Genomic DNA, 20210 nt, shown 5'->3' with positions numbered 1-20210 from the left:
AAAATTTCACTGCGGCCAGGGATTTTTATATCCCCGTTAGCATTTCTATATTTTCAGCATACGTCTTGGCTTAGGCCAATTTGATATGCGTGCACTTTTAAATGACCCATGATTCCCATTTAGTTATACTGTTAGAGCTAAACGCTATTCATCTGTGCTCCACTTTCCTTAACTCCAATTTGTTGTCATACTGTGACACGAAATAATTATTTAATTAATAACATAAGGTAAAGAACGCATTAAAAACTTTAATTCATCCCTCATAAATGTTGTGTTGCACCGACAGTGCTAAACGCATTTTTTAAATGAGCAAGTTTCTTAAATTGTACTAAAAGAATATCAAAAACTTTAGAGTGGTACTACATAGGTACCATGTCTGTTTTCTCACTCCCCTCCCCCCCACCACATAGACGTGCGGGTTAGTGTGCGCGGATTCAAGACGATGGCTACTGAGCCGACCAGCCTAGATGTGATTTTTAGGCGGTGATTTCCCACATCCTTCCAGATGAATGAATACCGGGTAACGGGCTGGTACCCACGTTCCTCCTTCCTCCTGAGATTTATGTTAAGCAAACACTTAGAACACCTTCTCCCACTTCCACGTAACATTAACTCTACATGCAGAGAATCCGTGCTAGGGGAGTGAGAGCAGGGAAGCGTGACTAAGAGATTGATGTCTTTAGATGTTTAGTGTCTTCAAACGCTTAATTAGCAGCATCAGCAACCATTTTCGCTTTGTTAATTTCCTTCAAACTAACCGAAACGAATACACATTTGTGACTGACTGAAAAGTAAGGTTATTTCATGTATATTCACTCATATATAAAACATTATGTTAACACTTACAAAAATAACTCTCTTCGCTACATACATAAAAAGTTAGATGAAAATTACAACTAAATCAACACTATCTTTAGACGATCTGTTTCTCAACACACATAATTCATAGCTGACAATATGGCTCCAAGAAGTACGTAGTGCTCACTCACCTTAGAAAATGTCGGATACCACAAGATGCACAAATTTGATAGCAGTGGTACATGTCAGATTACGCTACAATATAAGCAGCTCGCCCCAACTCTGATCATTTGCATGTGTCTCTTCGGCAACAGTAGCCCGCATGTGGCCTGTACATTCAACAATACACAGGAGTACCCCGGAGATCCGGAACTGTGTCAGAATGATATTACAAAGGGCCGAGTGGAGACACCTCTCGTGAAGTCAGAATAGCTGTTGCGAACCTATGAAGCGGTAAAGTAAAATGTTATTACAGTTCAGTCATTTATTCTCGTTGTTTAAAAGTCGTCGTTCCTCTGCACCTGCATTCAGCTGCATGCTAGAGTCTAGCTGACGTCCGTCGAGTCAGCTCGCTGATGGTATGCCCCGGTGAGGTTTAGCGACCGTGGTGCCACGGCAGATTTCCGACACGCAGGCGCGGCTGTTGCCCAGTGAAGGTGGTCTTGGGCTGGCTGCTGGACTGTCCTCCACCCCATTCAGAATTCTACGATGATCGTTGATGACTCATCTGTGATGTACCTGGTGACGGTGGTCGTGTGGTAGGTTGACTGATCCCTACCCCTGGTAGATTTCAGCACCCGGAGTCGCCTGGGCGTTGAACAGGAACGAGGACAACTATTGCCGTACGAGGTAATATATGGGCGTAAAATGGCGTCATCTTTTGATATATCTCAACCTAAACTGGATCAACGGGGCAAACAAGTGAAAAATTTTGCGAATAAATTGAGGGAAATTCGGTAGAGAGCAAAACGTGCCAGCACAAAAACTTTAGAGAATCAAGAACGTATTCAACCAGTCACGAGTAAACTGCCGCAATACAGAAATAGACTTTGGGTATTACTTGCTAATCCGTATACCCAAAAGGCAAAATGAAAAAGTTTTTAAGGAAATGTTATGGACCTTACCAAGATAACGAAGTGACTTCACCAGTCAATGTAAAATTACGTGGAACTTCTACTGTCCATGTAAGTAGAGTCAGACTGTTTAAAAGCGAGATTGATGCATTGCCACAGATTCCTTCAGCCATTGTGAAAAAATGAGAATTGTCAAGGAACAAGGAATATCAGAGAAATGTATCCCATGCACTTAGGTCCACGAAATAGTGTAAATTTAATGTAAAATGCACATATGATATTTGTTAGTTACTTAGGTTAGTCTTCGTTTTCTTTGCTTGTCATGTACTGTATTAATATACTTGTAGAAGAGAAGGAGCGGATCTACAATAATTCCTTTTCTCTTAGGAATTAAAACTCTCATATGAGAAATTGAGGACTCAGTTGCAACAGTTAACAGAAATAGTACCACAAACGCAAATACATAAGAAACAAGGTTCGTTAGATGCAGGAGGGAAACTGTTAAAAACTGTATTTGGAATAGCGGATAATAAAGAAAATTGGGAAATGGATACAAACTCACGAAATATTATTAGTTTTTAGACGGAGAGATGCTCACGTCATTATGTCCGGAACAGGTTTAAAATACTGTATTAGAGAAGCTGTTATTGTTTGTCCAAAAAAAGTGATACTAATGAACAACCAGTCACATGAAATTCAATTGTTCTTAGGGAAAATAGCAGCAATAGGATGCTAGAAAAAAGTTTTTAATTTCCTCAGCCAAAATTCAAGGACATTGGAGATCACTGGATCTGCTCCATATTTACGCCTGAAACAGTAATTATCACTTACTATAAAAACGGTGAACTAACTGTGATAATGAAACTAGAATTTCGAGGCAGTGGATTGTTAATTAATGGAACTAGATGTGAAATAGAAGGAAGAAAATTTGGCTATCCACCTACCGTTATGGGCACAATAATTCGTTTGAAGAGGAAACAGACTGGTATACAAAGTATTAATTTACAATAAGTGACAGTTTCATTAGTTTAGATATAAAATTAGTTCTCTGGTCCATAATAATGATTTATGGTACATTTCAATAAGCAGTTGTTTACCATTGCTTGTACTGAAAACCTTGCCATCTTATCTGGGATACCTACCTTAATTAAATATCGTGAAAAACTTACTTAGAACCCACTTGTGTTGTATGAAAAGGTCCTAAAATATCCAGTCTTAGTAGAGAAAACAGTTTGTCTGCTTCTGGTAGTCTCTGAAACTGAATTTTCTGATGACTTCAATCCTCTCTTTGTGCACATGGGTTGCAGTTACTCACATATTGTTCTCCATCACTGCGACGCGTTTTCCACCAAAATCTTTCAGCTACACGTCTATTGGTTGTTCCTTTCCGTCCATGACCTGATAAGACATGGTCGTGATGCGGTACTTCATTCTCAGCACTGTAGGAAGTACAACGGGAGATATGAACTTTGTAGATCTGCATAGCAAGTCTTCTTGCATTTAAAAGTGAGGCTGTGTTCGAAATAGTTGACACTCACTATCAGCTGTTTGTGCCTGGCTTCCACCTACTATCTATAAAAATGCTATTTTCCTGTTTAGAGTATCTTCATTTACATGTTTGATTACTGGCTTATGAATTACTTCAGTCGAACTCAATTTTAAAGTTCATCTCTTTCAAAACTACAGAGGACATAACGGTATTCATTAGTAATGTATTGGCTGCAGCCGGAATGAGTATTAGATCAGATGAAACTGCTCTGCAGATGGGCAGTTTACGCCTTATGGGTTAAGCCAAGACGTGTGTGATGTATAACGAAACCCTGAGCAAGGCAAATACATTTGAACAATTACATGAAGGTTTGCGTCAGAGTGCGGAAGAGTGCTGGGTTTTTTAGAGAAAAGTCTAGTGGGTTGACGCAGAAGGCAAATGAAAAGTGAAGACTTTTTCGGGCAGTACTTGAGGTAAATGCGCAAACATATCAGTTGACAGGGAATTCAGAAGCAGATATCTTCGTACTCAGGGAGGAAGAAAACAGAGCTCTCGATGCGTTTTTGCGAGGAATTCCTGCGGAGTTTTCGCGAAGAGCACGTATGGAAAATCCAGAGTATTGGGCTTCAGCCTTACGTGTTGCCACACATTTGCAGGAAACAGATATGGCTACACGAGTACCCACTGATAAACGAATTTTTCTTTTAAAAAGAATTGTTATCGTTGTGGGAGGAATGGGCATTTGGAAGCACAGCGCAAACAACTGCGACATTACTGATGTAGGCGTTTCGATCATAAGGCGTACGAATATGGGAAAAGAAAGCAGGGTAACGGAAACAAGCACCCGAATACGTTAAAAATAAATTATGTCATTTTGTTCATCGGAAAACACTCCCAGTGGGTCAGAGAACTGCGGACACTGTTGTAGCCGGTCAGAGTGGCCGACCGGTTCTAGGCGCTACAGTCTGGAGCCGCGCGACCGCTACGGTCGCAGGTTCGAATTCTGCCTCGGGCATGGATGTTTGTGATGTCATTAGGTTAGTTAGGTTTAAGTAGTTCTAAGTTCTAGGGGACTGATGACCTCAGAAGTTAAGTCTCATAGTGCTCAGAGCCATTTGAACTATTTGACACTATTGTAGAAACGGATTGTTGTTTGATGGGCTTTGTAAATGGTAAAGAATGTAAATTTTTAGTCTATGCCGATGCACATTTATCTGTGATTAGTCTAGACTTCGTGGGTAGGGGAAGACTAAGGACTCCAAGGTATAAATTCCTTAGAATCGGAAACAGTGATTTGGTATCGCTGGGGCAACACATCTCTTTTTAAGGATTGGAACTACAGAATTTGGTGAGGATGGAAGTGTTGCCAACTGTGGGAGAAGGGTATTCCACAATTCTCGGACTTGATTTCCTGGATTGACTTCATAGGCATCATGCAAAAATTAATCTTGCACACTGCACAGTTGAACTTGGTGGGACCTTGTTTCCGACGAGTCCAGCAGCTGTAAATGTTTTAGTGTCTCATGGTACACCGATTGCTAAGGTGTCACCAAGTGAACTGTGTACAGGTACATTAAACAAAACTATTCATGACAGTAAATGTTGGTTCAGGGGAGTTGGTTTGGGTATCTGTAGATGCCGATGTACCACAGCAGAGACTATGTCTGGTTGAGCCAATGGAAAACAACAAAGCATTACATGAAATACATTGTTTTATATGAAGAAATGTTGCCCGTGAACCATCGTTAATGGGGAGCTGCTGATTCCAGTAAGCTTTGATAACTTTGGGACAGATGATGTGAGCCTCGCGAAAGAATTAATTATAGCGAGATTCTAGATACTCAAAGAAGAGGATATCGATGGACCATGAGCTGATAGTAGCATCAAACAGATCATCAATGCGTTTGTACTACGTGCTACGTGCCAAGGTTCTTCACTCGAAAGACAATAAAAAGGATGCCATGGAAACTTTTCTGTTAGGATATTCAGATCCATTCAGTTCAGATGGTCCTTGCCAGCAACTGCCATCACACAACACCGCATACCAACAAGTGATAATCCAACAGTCTATAGGAAACCATACAGAATAGGGAAACATCTATGGGCACTAGTAGGTAAATTCATAGATAAACAATTACGTGAGGATATTATCGAGCATAGCGATCGCCTTGGTCAGCAAATATCGCTATTGTGTTCAAAAAGTTAGTTGACGATACTTGAAAATATCGAATTAGTTGTGACTACTGTTACTTGAATGCATCGTTTGATTAGGTTAGCTACTAAAGAATCTACCGAAATGTGGGACATTGCTACTGGCAACTTGAATTCACTCGAACCCAACTGTGGCTCTGTCTCGTCCCTAAAAGACTCTAATTGAACCATTAATTCACCATGGCGTACCTTTTGTTGACGCTTTTGCCTCTAATGGTTGTGACACTTGTTACGTTACAGCGGCTGTAGTATCACTAGTGTTAGGTGACCTTATGTCTAACATTTTTGTGCAATTTACTACTATGCTATATTTACAATTAAAATAGTGCTTCCAACAGAGTAACATGTACCAAACAAGAAAAATACAATTTACAATGTACGAAACTAGACTCAGTTACTTCCTTTGCCTGATCATCACCCAGCGACTCTCACGACAGTCGTGTGCTGCATGACCACACTGTCTCCAAATACAATAAGTTACTGGTACGCACGGTGCATGGTTCACTATGACCTGCTAAATTACAAGTGGCACATCCTACGTGTAGCAAATATGTCTCTTTATAATTTCCTCTGACTTCTGATGAATCAGCAGGTTCCGTTGGTTTCACAAAAGGTACGTAGCACACCAATCAATATGCCTAACTCTGCCACATCACAACAGTTATTGATGCGATGTATGAACGTCATAAATGTTGACCACTTCCGAATTCCAAGCACTGGACTCGAACACAAATCCTCTGATGACGACGTTGGAGTGCACTCCTCTAGCGGGTTGTCATCGAGCAGGTGTGGCCATTGCCCAGTGCGAGGTGGTCTCAGGCTGCCTGCTGGAGTGTTCTCAGTCCCACTCTAAATTCTATGATGACCCTTGAAAACCCAGCCTCAATTCACCTGGTGTCAGTAGTCGTGTAGTCGGTTGATGTCTTCCCTACCCCTGGTAGGTTTCATCACCCGGAGGTGCCTGCATGTTGAAAAGGAACATGGACCACAAGAGGCCCTGTTGCTGGCTCCTGCACTGAAGTTCAGTTCTGAGACCACCCTGTGATGTGGTGTTGTTTGAAGACAGTCAGTTTCCTCGTCAGTAGATAGCAGGTGGCAAACAGCCTAAAGTTCATCAGGTGGAGGCCATCATCTTGAGTACATATCTGGCTAGTTCACAGAATGTGGTGGGGCATCTAGGACATACATTCACTATGGTATTAAAATCATGGAATTGTGTGCTATTACTGTGAATGCCATCTATCCCAATGATGAACTCATGATGAGAGCTGCAGATGTGGAGTATTTAAAGTGAGCTGGCGTGAGGCTGTGACACAAAGCTCGTTTCGTAACGACAATAAGTGTCCTTATTCCGCTATATTCACTTAACAGGCTCTTAACTGGTGTGTCGGTTTATCACTATGTGCTCTTGTGAAAGAGATAGAATATCTTTTGACATGTCTTACAAGCTAAAGAACATGCTTGCCTCGTCTCCTTTGGTTTTGTCACAGTTTCCTTCCTGCTGATGTGTATCATCACTCGGCAGACAGTCTCGTAACTTGTTGATGACCTGACACACTGGCGACATACTGGCTCACCTTCTGCTTTCACCTTTGTCACTGGCATAACTTAGTTGCCTGTGGCAATTTGAATGAGTTTCAATAAAGTTTCCTCATTTATACCCGTTACTATATTGTGTTGTAGCAGTATGAAGATGACTGCGCAGCCATGTTGGTATATGTGTGGTCCACAAGTCATCTGTCTCAATTCTGTTGATCCTCTCTTTCACACTATAGAGTGAGATGTACGTAACTTCTATGCAGCTGTGATCAATCTCTAGATGCTGTTGACAGCAGTCGAGTGGTCGTGGATCAAGGTGGCTCCCAAAAGCTTATGGTGGCCTCAGCATTGAGGTGAAAAGGTTTGCTACACACTGTTAGGTATGTATTTCTAAATAAGTAGTTCATATATGTAAATAAGCAACCAGATTGCCTTCAAGATATTTACAGATCGAGGATATTGGGACTGTGTCATTCTTTCTTAAGGTAAGAACATAATTGTAGTTGACATGAATCCCCCTTTGAGTGAGGGGGCGGGGGGGGGGGGAGGGGGAGGTGACGTGTGATATGTCTGTCACAGCTTGAAGTACTATCTGTCATTAAGGAAAGATAATGGAGCATGCCACTCAGGTACATGTATCAGCTAGACAAGTGGTGCAATGTTCAGGTACTGTAACAACTAGATTCGTAGTATTAATGTTCGCTCTCATAGCTTAGATATGTGATTCATTGGTTTCTGTGGGATTGCCAGACACTGGGAATATATGCAAAAGAAAAAGAAATATAGGACCACTTTTTCTAAACCCAGTAATTCTCTCACACTGTGACGGATAAGTTCGTAGTTTGGATCAAAGTTGCCTACAACCTTCCTCTGTAATGACGTGAAAGCGTTTCGCCCAGCGACGTCACCTTCGGCAAGCGACGCATCAAAAAGCAAGGTGTCGATACAACCTGGAAGTCCATGTGCTGTAAGGTGAGTTAATGATTTCACCAAAATTTTGCCCAACGCCACCGTGGTCGAGTCGCACGGTGGAAGATCGTCATACCCCCTCTGACCCACACTTCAACCTTCTTTTGACGCCTTTGCGTTGCGTGTCAGAACCACGACATCAGATGTTGAAATCACGCGGTTTTCTTTTGGGTGGCAGATGAAAGCATTTCAAACACACTGCCGCTTAGAGTCGACACTAAAAGGCATACAGGGCACCAATGAACTCACTCTTTCCCTTGGGGACAGGACAACGTTCTTGGCAACGTTCGACACTGCTGCTCTAAGAACACCGTGGGGCTGCAAACCATTTGAATGTGATCTGGCCCCTTTTGAGTGTAGTGCGACCACAATTTTCGGTCTGGCATACAGAGTGGAACCACTAGGGACCATTCAAAATCATTCGACGATATTTTAACGTGACCTGAAACGCTAAAGGATGTTCATGCCTTTTCAGCCTACCCACTTCGTGATGTCCTGTGACGTGATCACGAGAGGGAGTAGGCGGGTTAGCTGCAATATTAAGATGTGTGTGGATAAAAAGGCAAAGGTTCCCTCAAAGGCCCTCTGTTTAGCAACACCCTAAGTGCCAACCACACACCTTTCTTGTGCATGTTAAAAATGTACCTGCCAAATCCTTCGATACCCATTCAGCCTTGCAGCTGCTCTAGCGCCTTAGGGAAGCAGCCCCTCCTAAGGAGTGTCGAGGGGTTGGCTGTCCTCAAGTGCTGGAGGAGCCATGAAGCTGAACAGGTGTCGAAGTCTCTAGCAGGTACATTTTTAACCTGATCGAAAAAGATATATGAGTGGCACCAAGGGTATTGCTGAACAAGTGGGGTCGTAGAAGGACCCTTTGACATTTTAATCACGTACATGTTAATGTGCCCCTCCCCCCCCCCCCCGCCTCCTCCTCGTGATCGCGCTATAGGAGGGCGCAAAATGGGAGAGCTGATAAACATGAACACCTTTTGGTGCTTCTTGTCACATCCAAATTTCGTCGATTGCTGACCCTTCCACAATGGCATTGGGCGAATTATGGTGAAATTTGGTGCTAATGTGACACCATTAATCCACCTTATGCATCACATGAGCTGAGCTGTGGCGTTTTTTTTCACATGTGCCGACACCTTGCAGTGAGAAGTGTCGCCGAGGCCGAGAGTGACATCGCAGCGCGCCACGCTTTTCCACTGTTGTAGAGGAACGTTGTAGGCACTTATGAGCAAAATTTCTAAACTGTTCCTGGAAATGGGAGACATTAAGGAATTTCGAAAAAGTGATTCATTAATTTAATTGTCCAGTGTAGAAACTGACCAGTCAGAGTGCGTAGTTGCAGAACCTACTGGAGAGCGTTAAAGTAATATCTTAAATTTCTGAATTCCCTCTCAAACAGCAGGAGTTATTCAGAAAATATTGGTGCAAGTTCTTACAGGTCGAAGAAGAGCCAGAGTGATCGTTGCCTATTCCTCACGACTCTTCGCAGTTATTATCTGAATTAAACTCAACTCCAGCGGACACTGAAGACAATTAGAGGGCGTAGAATATGTCAAAACTGTCACTGTCAACTCAGTGAAATTATCATCTTCACAGATAATCCGGCTGTGTGTTTCCTAAAAAAGCAGTACACAGTAATGTAGAGAAAGAACAAAACCAAACTCACTTTCCTCAACGAAACGTGTAATATTCATTGCCGCGTATTGGTGGCATGCGCACCTCTCAACATTGCCGGATGTACGGACTACAGTGTCATCTAAAACGGCTCGTTGACGATAATAATGTACAGAGATGGGACTCTGCGCCATCTTATTATTCTATAAGCCAATACTAGCGTACTCTCTCATCTTTTTATGACCGATAACCGTTATTCTCATAGGGCCCAACTGTTCAATTACGAGGGACACATCTCGCCCAGTCTGTGTCAGTGAAACTTATGGTTGAGAAGGAATCCAAATCACTTCAGAAGGTAGCATTCTTTGAAGTCAAAGACTGTTGCTAGAAGTGCAATACATAAAAGAATTATCCTACCTATATCAGAGATCGAAAAATTGCCGTTATTGTTTGTTGCATGGCATCGAAACTCCAACTTACCAAACATATAATAAATGTTTCACGTATGACGCAAGTGTTGCCTCTTGTGTAGGAAGCAATATCCCGAAGATATGTACCGAACGCCAAAAAGTTGATGGCGCTCTCTGCCGTCCTGTGGCTCGGGCAGAGGCTAGTGGCGTATCGCTCAACAGTTGTATTGTGCCTTGTTTAATGTGGTATCGAGTTTAAGGTTTGTTTTCCTTTGTTGTTCGGCGTCGTTTCCTTTCACTGTGGTACATACGAAAGATTAACGATTGTTGATTTTATTGAAAAATGCAAGAAGAGTGGCCTGTCTGGTATGTCGTCTTGCCTTCATACGAAAATGTCCAGGTGTACACTCTCTGATCCGAACATCTGTTAGTGAGGTGTATTATGAGGTGAATCTACCCTCCTCCTTCATGATGATTTGAATTATGCTTGGGACCCTTTCAACGAGGTTGTCGAGGAATGGCAGCCCATTCTTCCTCAAGAGGCGAAACCAGTGTTGGAAGCTGTGGTCACAAGCGAAGCTAACATTCTAACTCATCCCAAAGGCGTTCCAATATGTTCAGGTCGAGACACTGAGCACGCCCGTCCATTTCAAGACTTTTATAATCCGCAAAACATTGCCTCACAGACGCTGTTTTAGGACAGAGTTCAGTGTCATGCAAAAACAAACAAGCATCGTCCCCGAACTGTTCCTCTACTGTAAGCAGTACACTATGCTGTAAGATGTGTTCATATCTTAGCGCATTTAATGTTTCCTTAAGCCCAATAATGGAACCATATCGTGACACAACCTCCTATGTACTTCCTGTTGGCAGTGCTCATCATGGCAACATTCCCCAGATCGAGATTGGACCCTTCCATTGGATTGCCACAGGGTATAGCGTGATTCATCGCTCCAAATTACTCGATTTCATTCATCTACTGTCCAGCGGCGTCGCTCTTTACTCTACCTAAAGCGTCCTTTAGTAATGACAAAAAAAAATATTGCTTACGAGGAGCTGTTCGACCAATGTACCTCAGCTCTTTTAACTCCATACATGTAGTCACTGTACTAGCTGGACTGGTGGTAGCACTTTGGTAACCACGAGTGATTTCTTCCGTTGATTTCATTAGATTTTTTACAACCACCCTTCGCAATGATCGATGGTCCCTGTCCTTCAGTAAATGAGGTGCGTCTTGACTTGGTTTAGCTGTGATTGTTCCTTCGCGTTTCTACTTTACAATCGCATCGCTAACAGTCAATTGGGGCAGCTTCACAAGGATTGAAATGTCCCTGGTGATTTGTTACTCAGTTGACGTACAATGACTAGTCCATGTACAAACTCACTGAACGCTCCTGACCGACCCATTCTGCTGTTACCGCTTCGCTACAAACAACACAATACTTACCGTCTCATATTATACTGGTGAGTCCACCTGTCGTCACATTTAGTGGTCAATTCCGCGTTTGGTAGGAGTTTCGGATACCTTTCATGAGACATGGTCCGAATTCTCCATGATTTGACAATGCATACATTAGGAAATAAAGTTCAAGAGATTGAATTAATCTTGGACAAAAAAGTAAAGAAAATCTAATTTTTGACCGAAAATAAGCTAGACGAGTTAGGAGCGGTGCTGGAAAGAAGTCGGAGAAAATTATCGCGCCATTTAGCGCTTCAGGCCGGCGTGCCATTTCCATTCACTCACAGAGATGTGCACCAACTTAAACAAACCTCGTAAAAGTAGTGCATCGAGGTTCAGATGTTGTTGCTCGATATCAGTGTAGTAATTGTAAGCTGCAGTCTGGTGTGTTGGGGAAGTTGAGCCTGAATTTTTTTTGTGATGAATCATGGCTGTATTTGTCGAGGTATATGGACTCCCAGACAGTTACATCAAGTAATATTTTTTTTTCATAATGTGGGGCCACAGTCATAATAAAAAAAATGGTTCAAATGGTTCTGAGCACTATGGGACTTAACATCTGTGGTCATCAGTCCCCTAGAACTTAGAACTACTTAAACCTAACTAACCTAAGGACATCACACACATCCATGCCCGAGGCAGGATTCGAACCTGCGACCGTAGCAGTCACGCGGTTCCGGACTGCGCGCCTAGAACCGCTAGACCACCGCGGCCGGCCACAGTCATAATATATTTCTTTAAAGTCAGTACCGCCATTAGACTGTTGTTTATTTACAGTGTTACATTTACACTTACACGATCATGATTTCGGCTTCAAAGTGCCATTATAAAGTGTTTTAAGCGTTATGCAGTGCCTAAGACGGCATACTGTCATATTTAAAATACACTATTAGACACATTGTCTAAGGATCGACACTTAGACAATGTGTCTAATAGTGTATTTTAAATACGACAGTATGCCATCTTATGCACTGTATAACACTTAAAACACTTGATAATGTGACTTTGAGGCCGAAATCATGATCGTGTAAGTGTAAATGTAACACTGCAAATAAACAACAGTCTAATGGCGGTACTAACTTTAAAGTAAGTTACATCAAGAGCGTGATATAAAAACAGTGGTGTGGCGCGCAGTTAGCACAACACGACCGACTGCTACTGAATGCAAGACAATGCAAGAGCACACACAGCCAGTGCATCTATATCAGTATTAAGAGATGGTGGTGATGATTGGATAGTTGACTAGCTTCGTCGTTGCTCAGATTTAAATCCATGCACTTTTTACTCGAAGCGCTAAAATCCAGTATTCGCTTTGTGATTTCAAGAATTTCGGGAGCTGAAATTCGACAAATTCTAGACTGTGTGTTCGGAAAGTGTCAGGTTGCTGTTGCCACAGAGGGACGAAATTTTTAGCACATGGTAAAAATAGAATCAACCATAATTTAATTGCATTTCGTCTTAGTTTACACTCAGGAAAGACGCGCCGAGCTGTCATACGGCAACTCCCAATTTAATACCCGGTTCTCATATAGTGCAAAATGCATGCATGTAGCTGGGTCGTACGTGAAGCATCCGTATATATGGAATGGGTGTGTCGGTAGACTTAAGAATATACATAAAAAGCACAGCGACGAACCTGAGCTGGCATTTTATCGAGGAAGGTGAGCACGTTGAAGTTGGGGTCGTTGATACTGGCGTAGGACTGGCGGATGATGGAGTGAAGCGACGCCTGCGCCGTCTGCAGAAGCGATGTCAGCCACGTCTCGACGCTGCCCTCGGCGCGCACCGCCCTCTCCAGCTGCAATGTGCACATTGTGAACAGCTTCTGACACGTCTCCAAAAACTAGTTCAGGAGATAAATATTGAGGTTAATGGACCAGTTGGACCATTTTTTTTTCATTTTGCAAGAAACATACACTACTGGCCATTAAAATTGCTACACCACGAACATGAAATGCTACAGACGCGAAATTTAACCGACAGGAAGAAGATGCTGTGATATGCAAATGATTAGCTTCTCAGAGCATTCACACAAGGTTGGCGCCGGTGGCGACACCTACAACGTGCTGACACGAGGAAAGTTTCCAACCTATTTCTCATACACAAACAACAGTTGACCGGCGTTGCCTGGTGAAACGCTGTTGTGATGCCTCGTATAAGGAGGAGAAATGCGTACCATCACGTTTCCGACTTTGATAAAGGTCGGATTGTAGCCTATCGCGATTGCGGTTTATCGTATCGCGACATTGCTGCTCGCGTTGGTCGAGATCTAATGACTGTTAGTAGAATACGGAATCGGTGGGTTCAGGAGGGTAATACGGAACGCCGTGCTGGATCCCTACGGCCTCGTATCACTAGCAGTCGAGATGACAGGCATCTTATCAGCATGGCTGTAACGGATCGTGCAGCCACGTCTCGATCCCTGAGTCAAGAGTTTGCAAGACAACAACCATCTGCACGAACAGTTCGACGACGTTTGCAGCAGCATGGACTATCAGCTCGGAGACGGTGGCTGCGGTTACCCTTGACGATGGATCACAGACAGGAACGCCTGCGATGGTGTACTCAACGACGAACCTGGGTGCACGAATGGAAAACGTCATTTTTCGGATAAATCCAGGTTCTGTTTACAGCATCATGATGGTCGCATCCGTGTTTGGCGACACCTCGGTGAACGCACATTGGAAGCGTGTATTCGTCATCGCCATACTGGCGTATCACCCGGCGTGATGGTATGGGGTGCCACTGGTTACACGTCTCGGTCACCTCTTGTTTGCATTGACAGAACTTTGAACAGTGGACGTTACATTTCAGATGTGTTACGACCCGTGGCTCTACCCTTCATTCGATCCGTGCGAAACCCTACATTTCAGCAGGATAATGCACGACTGCATGTTGCAGGTCCTGTACGGGCCTTTCTGGATACAGAAAATGTTCGACTGCTGCCCTGGCCAGCACATTCTCCAGATCTCTCACCAATTGAAAACGTCTGGTCGAGCAACTGGCTCGTCACAATACGCCAGTCACTACTCTTGATGTACTGTGGTATCGTGTTGAAGCTGCATGGTGAGCTGTACCCGTACATGCCATCCAATCTCTGTTTGACTCAATGCCCAGGCGTATCAGGGCCGTTATTACGGCCAGAGGTGGTTGTTCTGGGTACTGATTTCTCAGGATCTATGCACCCAAATTGCGTGAAAATGTAATCACATGTCAGTTCTAGTATAATATATTTGTCCAATGAATACGCATTTATCATCTGCATTTCTTGTTGGTGTAGCAATTTTAATGGCCAGTAGTGTAAAATCTTAAACACTCAGACCACCAATATACGAGGGATGTATCATAATGGATGATAAAGAATGATCATAATTTTTTTTGACAACATATCTTTACTCATCCTCATAATTTTGGTGGTCCTTCTCAAAGTAGTCTCCCATGAATGTGATGCACTTGTCCCAGCGTTTCTGCCAGTTTTCAAATACATACTGGAAACCATTTTTTGAGAGGTCCTTCAAAATCGTCTCCGCAGTTTTCGCCACTGCTTCTGATGATTGAGAATGCCTCCCACGATGGCGTTTGTTCATGATAGTGAATAGCAAACAGTCACATGGAGCTAAATACGGACTATAGGGCGGGTGAGGGATGCACTTCACGTTGATTTTTGCAAGATATTCAGCAACAACATTGGCAATATGCGGCCGCGCATTATCGTGGTACAGCATCCAGCCTGCTTCACGGAAATGTGGTCTTTCGGGTCTGATATGGACTTGCAATGTTTTCAGGACATTCCTATAGTATTTTCCAGTTACTGATGTGTGTGCAAGTACAACATGCTGATAAACACCTCATGAATATCAAAGAATGAGATGACCATAACTTTCCCAGTAGAAGCCACAACTTTTGCTTTTTTGGGTGTTGGTGATGAAGGACATTTTCACACTGAGCTTGCTGTTTGGTCTCAGGATCAAAATGATGTAGCCAAGTTTCATCAGCAGTGATTACATTTGGAAGAAACTCCGGATCTTCCTCTAACGGCAACTTTAACTGCATGCAGGCCTGCACGCCAATGTCCCTTTATTTTGGGAATCAACAGTCTTGGAACCTATCGCGCACAAACACGTGTCATGTGTAATTTTTCTGTCACCAACGTGTGGGTGGCACCAAGTGAAATGTTCAGAATTTCAGGAAGTGATCTTCAGGTAATTCGTCGATCCTCTCTCACAATGACAGCAGCAGTGTCGATGCTTTATTCCGTAAGAGTAGTAACAGGAGCACCAGGTCCACCTTCCATTGAAATTGTCTCCCCTCTTTAAACATTTCAAACCACCTTCGAGCTATGCTGTAGAGGAGGACAGACTCTCCATAGGCTTCCTGTAACATTGTATAGGCCTCAACTGAAGACTTGTTGAGACGAAAGCAGAATTTCAAAGCCGCATATCGTTCCTAGCGTGTTGCCTCCATTGCAGTGGTAGGCGATACTGAACATGTCTGACCTTGCCTGCCTATCACAGGCGGGAACCAGGAGTCCCAACAATGAAACTACAGAATATCATAGGATTAAATTTTGGGGCGAGAAATTATGACCATAAAAATTATGATCATTCTTTATTGAACAGCCCTCGTATATGAAGTAAATCTAATATTCTTCCAAAAACCCATTTTTATTGACATTAAAAATTCCAAATTTTTGGTCTAGCATGACAAAAATAAGAAAAAAACGTAAAAAAATGTACTAAAATAAGTCAAAAACTACAACTTAAATTCAGATTTTCATCAAACTGAACAAAATCTCAAAATTCACCCTGAACAACCCTGAACAAGCCTGAATGAGCCCCGCGTAGACCTGCACACATTTAAATCATGCATAAATATCTGTTGTACGAACATGTCAGTAGCAGAAAATAACAAAAATAAAAAAGTAAACAAATTAACAGCAAAGTCTACCTAACTCATCAATAAATATGCCATAAACCTATTTTACACGCTTAGAACGCAGCACGACTACCACTAACCATTAATAAACTAACCTAGCCTTTGTTCAGAAACACGGAGCGTTCCGGCATGACATACTGGGCGGCCTGGGGGAAGCTGTTACGAATTCTAATTAGCTGTGCGGGGGCGTCGTAAAAAATGGTTCAAATGGCTCTGAGCACTATGGGACTCAACTGCTGTGGTCATAAGTCCCCTAGAACTTAGAACTACTTAAACCTAACTAACCTAAGGACAGCACACAACACCCAGCCATCACGAGGCAGAGAAAATCCCTGACCCCGCCGGGAATCGAACCCGGGAACCCGGGCGTGGGAAGCGAGAACGCTACCGCACGACCACGAGATGCGGGCGGGGGGGGGGGCGTCGTATTGACAGTGTTTTTTCCATTGGCGGATGAAAACCTCACACAGTTAACGTCCTCCATTTGTCATGCAAAATTTCCGCTATATCTCGTATAGACATAATTCTGTATGCCTCCCAATGTTGTTGTGGTGGCGCATTTGTTATCGCCATGTCTCTTGTCTTTTGTGGTTCTCCAGAACGGCTTATATACAAAAGTGAATGTGTAATGATAGCCATGTGTAATATCTCTTCCCGGAATCCTAACACATTATTTCTTTTTGTTATTGTGTCACTCATCACAAAAATTGTGATAGTTCCTTCGACACCTTTCACCTAGTTACTTTCAGTGTTCTCTCTCAGTTGGAAAAACACTTAATTTGCAGTCATTGTCAGGTAGACGAGAAGACATGCTCTGTTAAACTAACGTGGATGTTGTGCTGTGATAATTTTAAAAGTGTGCAAAGAAAACCACAAAAGTAAATGTAACCATTTCATCTTATAATTTTGGAACTGTAGTGCTTCATAATGCTAATGATTTCTTCCGTGCCTACTTGATAGAAAAATGTCATGCTTATGAACGAGAAACAGTGACTAAGAATATTCGTTAGCTCAAATACTGAAAAATACGTATAATTTTATCGTTCAAATAATATTGTTCGTTAATATAAACTGACCAAAAAAAGAGTGAAGTGCCCAGAAGGGGAGGAGGAAGCGAAATGAAACTGCACGTGTTGAAAGAGTATTTGATGTTACTGCAGTAGTTACAAAATCGAGTCAAATTGACGAAGAATTTGGCTATATGAGATCACTTTCAGTGTGATGTTGCACCTCTTCTGGCCTGGATGCACATACTAATTCGGTTGGGAAGAGTGTCATACAACCATTGCATTCTCTCCTAAGGCAAGCTGGCTTACGTCTTATGTACCTGGTCCTTGATATCGTGGATATCGTGGATACTGGCACTAGCACTGAGTTCACATCCAAGCTGATCTACATATGTTCAATAGGAGACTTATCTGGGATTCATGTTGGCCACAGGAGTGCCTAGACATGTCACGTGCCGGGTGATCAAAAACTCAGTATAAATTTGAAAACTGAATAGATCACGGAATAATGTAGATAGAGAGATAAAAATTGACACACATGCTTGGAATGACATGGGGTTTTATTAGAACCAAAAAAATACAAACGTTCACAAAATTTCCGACAGATGGCGCTTCATCTGATCAGAATAGCAATAATTAGCATAACAAAGTAAGACAAAGCAAAGATGATGTTCTTTACAGGAAATGCTCCATTTGTCCACCATCATTAATCAACAATAGCTGTAGTTGAGGAATAATGTTGTGAACAGCACTGTAAAGCATGTCCGGAGTTATGGTGAGGCATTGGCGTCGGATGTTGTCTTTCAGCATCCCTCGAGATGTCGGTCGATCACGATACACTTGCGACTTCAAGTAACCCCAAAGTCAATAATCGCACGGAGTCAGGTCTGGGGACCTGGGAGGCCAAGCATAACGAAAGTGGCGGCTGAGCACACGATCACCACCACACGACGCGCGCAAGAGTTCTTTCACGCGTCTGGCAATGTAGGGTGGAGCGCCATCCTAATAAAACCCCATGTCATTCCAAGCATGTGTGTCAATTTTTACCTCTCTATCTACATTATTCCGCGGTTTATTAAGTTTTCAAATTTATACTGACTTTTTGATCACCCGGTATTTACGAGCGTTGTCCTAAGTATGGCACCGCGATACTGTCAAATGAGAATTAATACATGAGGATGTAGGCTGTCCGTGATATACCATCATGCTTTAAGAGCCCCTTAAGTCACTACTAGCCGTGACCTGATGTCATACCTGATGGGTCCCTACACCGTATCACAGGGAGTGACACAGCTGTACATCTTCAAAACATTGGAACAATGGGACCTTCCCTCAGGCCGCCAGCGTACTCGCCAACAATAGTCATCCGGGGTAGTGAAGAACTGCGATTCATCGTCAACGCAATGCGACGCCATTCAGCAGCAGTTCATGCATCCCTGTTACGGTATCACTCCGAACGTAGTCGTTTGCGTTATGGAGATAACAGTAGTCTACGCATGCAGCGATAATTCTCTAGTGCAGCTGCTTCTATACTCCACCGAATTGTTTTGGATGACGCAGAATGTTGTAGGAAATCGATTACTTTTTCTCCGATTACAGGCGGAGATGTGAAGGAGTTAGGATGAGCTTGGTGCACTACATGACGACACCCCCTGTGGTGGTCAGATGTGTTCGACTGGAACCTTGACGACGAGTATACATGTCCTCACTTTAGCGTGCAGTCGATCATCGGGCTAGTGTCACATACGAATGCCCCACAAATCAGGATATTACAGGATTCGAGGAAAGGCCGCTGGACCTGATGGGATACCAGTTCGATTTTACACAGAGTACGCGAAGGAACTTGCCCCCCTTCTTGCAGCGGTGTACCGTAGGTCCCTAGAAGAGCGTAGCGTTCCAAAGAATTGGAAAAGGGCACAGGTCATCCCAGTTTTCAAGAAGGGACGTCGAATAGATGTGCAGAACTATAGACCTATATCTCTAACGTCGATCAGTTGTATAATTTTGGAACACGTATTATGTTCGAGTATAATGACTTTTCTGGAGACTAGAAATCTACTCTGTAGGAATCAGCATGGGTTTCGAAAAAGACGATCGTGTGAAACCCAGTTCGCGCTATTCGTTCACGAGACTCAGAGGGCCATAGACACGGGTTCCCAGGTAGATGCCGTGTTTCTTGACTTCCGCAATGTGTTCGATACAGTTCCCCACAGTCGTTTAATGAACAAAGTAAGAGCATATGGACTATCGGAACAATTGTGTGGTTGTATTGAAGAGTTGCCAGATAACAGAACGCAGCATGTCATTCTCAATGGAGAGAAGTCTTCCAAAGTAAGAGTGATTTCAGGTGTGCCGCAGGGGAGTGTCGTAGGATCGTTGCTATTCACAATGTACATAAATGACCTTGTGGATGACATCTTAAGTTCATTGAGGCTTATTGCGGATGATGCTGTGGTATATCGAGAGGTTGTAACAATGGGAAAATGTACTGACATGCAGGAGGATCTGCAGCGAATTGACGCATGGTGCAGGGAGTGGCAACTGAATCTCAATGTAGACAAGTGTAATGTGCTGGAATACATAGAAAGAAAGATTCCTTATCATTTAGCTACAATATAGCAGGTCAGCAACTGGAAGCAGTTAATTTCATAAATTATCTGGGAGTACGCATTATGAGTGATTTAAAATGGAATGATC

At 42.9% G+C, this 20210-nt stretch overlaps 1 protein-coding gene across 1 annotated transcript in view; it reads right to left on the bottom strand.

Moving 5' to 3' along the window:
• Positions 1 to 20210, bottom strand: part of LOC126249493 (dynein axonemal heavy chain 5) — an 856962-nt gene that overhangs the window by 440306 nt on the left and 396446 nt on the right. The window contains 1 exon segment of the mRNA XM_049951144.1: positions 13208 to 13369. Coding sequence (XP_049807101.1) covers positions 13208 to 13369 — 162 coding nt within the window.

The sequence above is a fragment of the Schistocerca nitens genome, chromosome 3, assembly GCF_023898315.1.
Source record: "Schistocerca nitens isolate TAMUIC-IGC-003100 chromosome 3, iqSchNite1.1, whole genome shotgun sequence".
In the NCBI taxonomy this organism is placed as follows: domain Eukaryota; kingdom Metazoa; phylum Arthropoda; class Insecta; order Orthoptera; family Acrididae; genus Schistocerca; species Schistocerca nitens.
Note: the sequence above shows the minus strand (reverse complement) of the source record. Positions and strands in the feature narration are given on the sequence as shown.